The 8,309-nt window shown below is 35.9% G+C and overlaps 1 protein-coding gene across 1 annotated transcript in view; it reads left to right on the forward strand.

Annotated features, from left to right (window-relative positions):
* Positions 1–8,309, forward strand: part of FRYL (FRY like transcription coactivator) — a 294,438-nt gene that overhangs the window by 186,353 nt on the left and 99,776 nt on the right. The window contains 4 exon segments of the mRNA XM_017878697.1: positions 21–107; positions 3,166–3,337; positions 4,110–4,242; positions 7,267–7,374. Coding sequence (XP_017734186.1) covers positions 21–107; positions 3,166–3,337; positions 4,110–4,242; positions 7,267–7,374 — 500 coding nt within the window.

Raw genomic sequence — 8,309 nt, forward strand, 5'->3', positions numbered from 1 at the left:
TTTTTTTTTTTTTTTTTAAGGAACGCTTGGATTTTGCAATGAAAGAAATAATATTTGATCTTCTCAGTGTTGGAAAATCTACTAAAACTTTCACCATTAATCCAGAGGTAAAAAAAAAAAATTATAATGTAATAATGTAAAATCCTAATATATACATTTTTTAAGAGCATGATTTCTGAAATCAGAACTCTTAGATTCAAATCCCAACTCTACTTCTAATAGTAGCTGTGATTCAGGACAAGTTACTTAACCTTTCTAATAGCTGGCCAAATGATTTAATAATAGTTTGTTTTTTTTTTTTGAGACAGAGTTTTGCTCTTGTCGCCCAGGCTGGAGTGCAAATAATAGTGTTTAAGTGTAGTGGAAAATAATAAAGAGGCCAGGCGTGGTGGCTCATGCCTGTATTCCCAGCACTTTGGGAGGCCAAGACAGGCGGATCACCTGAGGTCGGGAGTTCGAGACCAGCCTAATCAACAGGGAGAATCCCCGTCTCTACTAAAAATACAAAATTAGCTGGGCATGGTGGCGCATGCCTGTAATCCCAGCTACTAGGGAGGCTGAGGCAGGAGAATCGCTTGAAGCTGGGAGGTGGAGGTTGCAGTGAGCCAAGTTTGTGCCGTTGCACTCCAGCCTGGGCAACAAGAGCAAAACTCTGTCTCAAAAAATAAAAATAAAAATAAATAAAGAAAGGAAAATTTTATCAGGTTAGTCAGCTCAGCTGGCTCCTGGAAGTTATAACGTGCTTAGGTTTTGTTTGTTTGTTTTGCTTCACATTATTTGTATTTAAGGTGTTCTTCAATAAATCTCATTCATTCAACATTTATTGAGCACCTGAAATGTGCCAGACAATATTCTAGGTGTTATAGAAAAAACAAAAATTTGTACCCCCCCGGCCAAAAAAAAGTCAGCATTAAAAAAGTGAATGTTATATCCTGCTTCCATGGTCTCATTATTCACAGTAAACTCTAATTCATTCTTTAGACGTTAGATTTTCCGGGTTTTCAAAATATTTCATAAATTCTTTATTGGAATCTAATTACATTTGAGAATATAAAAAGGCAAAATAGGTGTTGTCTGTTTTCTTTTTTCTTATTTATTTTAAATTATGATCTTGATCCTATACGTAGTCAAATCCTAAGATATGTGTTTATGTGGTTAACAAATGAGTTGGAAAGATAATGCAGCTTTTCATTTGTAATATTTTTAAGATAGTTTAATAACTATTTCGAGATTTTGAAAGTGAGCAAACACGATTGTTTGTATAGCTGACATACTTAACATGTTGGGGGTACATGTATCCCAATGGGTGTAGAAGGTAGTTCACTAGAATTCGGGAAGAAAATAAAGCTTTTATTTATATATTTTTTTGGTTTCTACCAACAAAAATGGTTTCCAGCAACAAAAATTATGAAACAAAAGATATTTTCTTGAACATCCATTTTAAGAAAATATTCACTCCATTGAATAAATTTATTTCTGAAAGCAAGTTTTTTTCTTACTGAAGTTCTCATACTAGGAGTAAAAAAAAATCAGTTCTGGTTTTTTTTTTTGTGGGAGTGGTGATTGTTATTTATTAGGTTTACTTTGTTATGATTATCTTGAATCCGTATTTTCTTTTCAAGAACTTTTGTAAGAGCTAGTTTAGTTAAACCTAGATAAAATTATCCATTAGCCCATTTAATCAAATACATGCAAATTGCAAGACATTGAAAGAATGTATAAGTGAAGCTACCTCTGTCAACTCGACTACATTGTGGAGCTTTTCTGCTTCTTTCAAGGTGTCATCTTTGACTATGTGACATGTGACTGACTTTGTGATACTTAGACCAAGGGAGGGCACTAGTACTATGTTGTATATAAAGATGAGTGAAGCTTAAAATTTTAATCTTACTTAGATAAAAAATATATATAAATAAGAGCTTTATTTTCTTCCCGTATTCCATTGAGATACCTTGCACACCCACTGGGATGTGTGTACCCCACTTGAGAGACCACTGGTGTAGATCAAAGATAATGACAGCTCGGGCTTAGATCGTAGTGGTGCAGATAGAGGAGCATTCACTGAGAAAAGAAACATTGAGAAGGAATCAAATCTGGGGCAAGGTCATGCATTTGGATTGAACATGTCTAATCTGAGGCATCCAGGTAGAGGCATCCAAGTAAGAGATGTCAGATGGGTCTGAGGGTCTGAGTTCAGAGAGAGGCCAGGCTTAGAATTTGTGAGTTACCTGGTATGGATGGTAATTGAAGTCATGTAAGTATATGCAGTTGCTTTGGGAGGTAATAAATAATGATAGGAGAAGGCAGCCTAGGAGAACCTTGCCTTGAAGCAGTCTAACATTTAATACCCAGGTAAAGGAGGCCAAGCCTGAAATGCAGATAAAGATGACACAGCCAGAAGTGGAACATAGATACCAAAGGAAGGGAGTGTTTCAGGAGAGAATGGGTACTTGACCTTGTCCATGTTGCTGGAAAATCAACTAGCATGCTATAAATAGGCCCGCTGTTTTGAGCAATATGGTCACTGATGAGTGAGAATGGCTTCAGGGAAGTATTTGGGGAAAGTTTCTTCCATTAAGATAGCAAGTATACTTAAGAGAAATGGGATATACTCAGTTGAAAGGAAAATGTTGAAGATGCAAGAAAGAAAAGATGTAATTGGTGCTATAATGTTTCCAAACATGCAAGAACAGATGGGATTCCAACAACTAGGAAGACTGTCACTCCCTCACTATACCAAGAGCAAAAGGGAGGGAGAACAGGTACAGGTATAAGTAAATTAGTGTGATTTGTAAAGAGAGATTGAGGAAAGTTGGTGATTTTTTTTTCTTTCTGTGAAGTAGAAGACAAGTCATTTGCCTAGAAAGGGGAGGGGACGGGACCTTAGGAGGATAGGAGAGTTGAGGAAGAGGATTGCTATAAGCCTTAGAGACAGTAAGGAAGCCAGTCAGCTTCAGAAGTAAGTGAGTGGCATTTGGGGATTTGATATTAAAGCAAACTCTAATGCTTGGGCTAGTTAAAAATGTTGGACAGAAAGGTTAGTGTTCCTTCTGTCTTCCTTCCAGCCCCTCGCACTCTGATGTTAACTGATGAAATATTTCTAACATGCAAAAAGGGTAATTTATGACACTTATCTCTTACTTTTGAATTTTTTTTCCTTTGAAGAGAATGAACATAGGCCTCAGAGTCTTCCTTGTTATAGCAGACAGTTTGCAGCAGAAAGATGGCGAACCACCCATGCCAACAACAGGAGTTATTCTTCCCTCAGGAAATACTCTTCGTGTAAAGAAAATTTTTCTCAATAAAACCTTGACGGATGAAGAAGCAAAAGTCATAGGTTAGTTTAACTGAAGTTAAATAAGTTGCTTTGTAATACAGTTTCATATTCTTTTATAAAAGTCTGATCAAATCTAAAATGTATATAAATTTGCCTAATACAGTTTTTCCAGTATATACAGCTGTACAAAATGAATACTTCCTTTATTTATTTACTTTTTTGAGATAGAGTCTCACTGTGTTGCCCTGGCCAGAGGGCATTGGCACAATCTTGGCTCACTGTAAGCTCCACCTCCCAAGTACAAGTGATTCTCATGCCTCAGCCTCTGGAATAGCTGGGACCACAGGTGTGCACTGCCACACCTGGCTAGTTTTTGTATTTTTAGTAGAGATGGAGTTTTGCCACATTGGCCAGGCCGGTCTTGAACTTCTGACCCCAAGTGATTTCACTCGCCTCAGCCTCTCAAAGTGCTGGGATTAGAGATGTGAGTCACTGCACTCAGCCCACAATGAATACGTTTTTTTGATAATAGTCATGAGTCTTCATGTTAAGAGTTTTCCAGTTAAATCGTTATTTTATCACAGGATCCTATTCACTGCATTCTGTCCTTTCTTCAACTTAATTTTAGTCCTCTGCATAATTTTCACATAATTTCTCCAATTAGTCAAATATGCTGAAGCTGATCATCGGAGAAGAATATGTCACAGTTGAAACCCCTTTTGTGGCAACAGTAAGCTCATATCACTTAAAGATTATTAGGCTTTTACTATAGAAAGTAAGTATTCTTTATCTAATTTCAGATATTTTATAACTGTGAAGTTTTTTCCCCTAGGAATGTCAGTTTACTATCCTCAAGTAAGAAAAGCATTAGATAGCATCCTCAGACATTTGGACAAAGAAGTTGGGAGACCAATGTGTATGACCAGTGTGCAGATGTCTAATAAGGAGCCTGAAGACATGATTACGTATGTAGTAAATTATTTGCCTTCATTGCTATTTCAGTTTTTCTAAGACAGTACGGATGGTTCTTGCTTACCTGTCTCCTTACTTTGTCTTTGGAGTTCTTCCATGTTTCCATCTGCTGCAGTTTTCAATACAGTGATTCCTTCCATGCACTCAGTTTTATTCTTTAAAGTGCTGTCAAACTGGTATAGATAGCAAAACTCACTCTGGATCCCAGTCTGGTATGTTGTCGGTGACAAGGCCCTACACTTACTCCATGAGCAAAATATGAATCCTAGGTACCCCGGCTGTATGTGGGCGTGATTGGTTTATTACGTCAAATAAATGCTTTTACTGCCAAAGCCCTAGTTAAAAAAAAAAAAAAAATCCTGAAAATCTGAACTCTGATTATTTTTGACTCCTAGGAACTAAGGGGTGATATAGAGAGGAATAACATAAGTAGTTTTTTTAGAAACAGTACCTCATCCCACCCTACCCCTAGGGCCTTGTCATTATTTGTCATCTCAGCATCTTTTTTTCTTGTTAGGGACTTCCTCCTCGGGAAACTGTATGTTATGGCAGTAACTTATTTTATTTGCTAGAAAACATCTACATATTCTCTGTGAGGGAGGAGATTCTTTTGGATATTAATGTTTGCATTATAGGTCTTAGAATACCAAATTTGATATTTAATCTCTAATTTTATTTAATATACAATTATTATGTACTACTATATGCTAATATCTCTGAGAGTTTCTTTAATGCTAATTTTTTTGCCAATGTTACTTCCTGTGGGAAATCTTGTTTTTCATCACAACCACTTCCCTCATTTAGTCAGTAAGTGTGCTTTCACCCAGTTCCTCTGATACCTATATAGCGTATTTCTTCTGTAACTCCATTAACTTTCTCTTCTATTTCAGTGTGCTTTAATTTAGGATCTTTGAGATAGAGAGCACCCTCTCAGTGACTAGGAGAAAAACAAGATAGCAATAAAGATTTTATTACTTACACATGGATGGGGACACTGCACATGTGGAGGCCACACTCATGGAGGTCAGGAAGCTATGTAGAGAGAGAGAAAGAGGCCCATGGGCTGATGACTTTCTTGGGTCAAGCGTGTTATCCAAACAGTTACCTAGGGGTAATTCTAATTGGTGGATTGAAAGCAAGCAGGCATGAGTTCAGGAGGTCATGCTGTGCCTGAGAGGTGGTCACTGCAGCACATCTGCATAGTCCATGTGGGGTACGCAGGTCAGTGGGGCCAGTCAAGTAGGCTGCATCTAGGTATCCATAGGGAGGTTATTACCAGGAAGAAGTTGTGTAAGACAGAAAACTGAATCAACCACATTAAAGAACTGGGGGATGGAGTGGGGTGTAGAACTGGAAACTGTCTCAAGGGTGACTGCGCCCTTTTTCTGGTATGAGAAAATCAAACTTATATTTAAAATGGGTGCCAAAGCAACATAAAATTATAAGAACATACTACACAGTGATGTTACTTTTTCTTTCTTTGTGGTACTTCCTCTTTGTTAGCCAATACCCTCTTTTGATTATCTATTTTTGTAACATGTCATGTGAGTTATCCTGGGAGACCAGGAGGCAACACCATTGCACACTTTGCTGTCTGTGTATGAACTGAATAACAGATGCAGCTTGACCAATCACTGACAGCCTTGATGGAAATGACAGTGATTATGATGTGCAGTGTGCTTTATGGACCAAAGAGGCAAAGCAAAGTTTGTTTATGCCATTACTTAACATATGGTAGCTTAAATTTCAACTGCCTTTTTGGGGACTGATATTATTTAACTGAAGTATGGTAACTGAAATTCTTGCATTTTGAAACCATGTAAAAAGAGGACTGGCTATATGAAATCTCTAAAAGGATTAGAGAGTCCATTGCCACTATAACAAATACACAAGGCTGGGTGTGGTGACTCATGCCTGTAATCCCAGTAATTTGGGAGGCTGAGGCGGATGTATCACCTGAGGTCAGGAGTTCAAAACCAGCCTGACCAACATGGTGAAACCCCATCTCTACTAAAAATACAAAAAATCAGCTGGGCGTGGTGGCAGGTGGCTGTAATCCCAGCTACTCGGGAGGCTGAGGCAGGAGAATCGCCTGAACCCGGGAGGCGGAGGTTACAGTGAGCTGAGATCACACCATTATTGCACTCCAGCCTGGGCAACAAGAGTGAAACTGCATCTCAAAAAATAAAATTAAATTAAAATAAAATAAAATAAAACCCAGAACACTGAGAATATCCAAATTCTTTTCCACATAAAGATTATTTTATTAGGCCAACTGAAGAACAATTTAGATGAAAGAAAATTAAAAGGCCTCACCTTCAAATACAGACCAAAATAAAAACCAGTATATTAAGAGGTTAGACATTTAAAATAAATAAAATTATTGAATAACTAGAAGAAAATAGAGTAAAATTAAATTGTATTAAGCCTCTAGAGGTACCAGGATTTTCAAAAACCTGGCTTATTTTATTTCATAGAAATTTTAAGTATGTGTATTTATGTGTATATATCACATGCAAGACAAGGACAAACAATATAAACACATATATGAGATGAAGGTTTCTAAGACCTTTGTTAGTGGAGGATATTAAGTGAAAAACGATGTGGCTAATTTTATAGGCCCCCCAAAATAACCAGTATTTAGTTATTTAATGATATCAATGTTGTTATTTATTATTTTAATATTTATGGGAGGCTAAATATTAAATAATCATCTTAAATATTAATAAGATTAATTATAAATACTCTAACTATTTGTTATGTAATAATGGTTGTAATGCTTCTTGTCTAGTTACTGAAAACCTTTTTGTTTGCTGGTTTTCTTTTGAATTATTTCTGTATTCTTTTGTCCATATATAGACTAATAATTATCTACAGGATTTATATGTATTTTTTTAATATTAAATACCTTAACCTTTGGGGGAGGGCTCCCACTTTCTGTAGCTATTTTTCCAAGTTTGATTTCATTATCTAGCATCTGTATTATGTTTCTTATTAAATCCTGTTGTATTTTTCAGGGGGGAAAGAAAACCCAAGATTGATTTGTTTAGAACTTGTATTGCTGCGATTCCAAGGTTGATTCCTGACGGTATGAGCAGAACTGACCTCATTGAATTGTTAGCAAGGTAAATGAGGATTACTGTTTGCTATGTTAAGTTTTATGTCTTCTGCTCCTTTATATTTCTAATATACCTTTGTTACTGTTATCACTAAAAAGGCGATGATAAAGACGTATCTAATCCTTTATCTGATTTACTTTCTAAATTTCCATTTTTGTCTTTTTCTGTTGTTATTAAACACATTTTCCTCACTAATTTTTAACTTCTCAAGTTCTTCTAGATTCCCCCCACAACTCCTATCTTTCAGTTCCCTGTTTTTCCATCTAGTATTCTTTCCTGGGATTTCTGTAACACATTATCCCTTAACATATGGGCATTATCAGTGTATGGTAATTCCCAGTTAGGCAATTAATTATTGTGTTTACTCTTACAGTCATTTCTTTAGTATCTCTGGTGGTAATTAGGTCTCATTTGTGCTTTTTCTCCCCCCATGGCAGAACTGTGGCATTCAAGTTTCTCTCTCTCTTCTTTTTTTTTTTTTTTTTCACATTTAACAAAATATTTATTTATTAAAATAAATGCATTATTCAAAACTTAAATAAAAATAGTGTGTAGTTAGGATCTTAGTGTTTTCCAAAGGCTATTTTATAAACATACAGATTATTCTTTTCTGATTTAGATATTAGATGGTGGTAATACTAGAAGATACAAATGATTAGTAAGTCAGTTTTCAAAATAGACATTTTTTCACTGTTGTCGTAAATCTTCCTGATAAATAAGAGTGAATATAGATCACATACATTATTAGAAAATGTCAATAAAATTTGAGCCAAAGAACAAATGAAATTCTAAGTGATTGGAACAAGAGTAAAAGGAAATAGAATTGATTATCCCATCAATCTTGCTTTTTCTGTTTTCTCCTTGAAAGGAAATGCTTTACAGGAGAAGAAGTTTCAGAATATATTTTTTATTTCCTTATGTATTAAGAAATGAAATTGCTC

The sequence above is a fragment of the Rhinopithecus bieti genome, unplaced genomic scaffold (assembly GCF_001698545.2).
Source record: "Rhinopithecus bieti isolate Rb0 unplaced genomic scaffold, ASM169854v2 scaffold_11787, whole genome shotgun sequence".
NCBI lineage: Eukaryota > Metazoa > Chordata > Mammalia > Primates > Cercopithecidae > Rhinopithecus > Rhinopithecus bieti.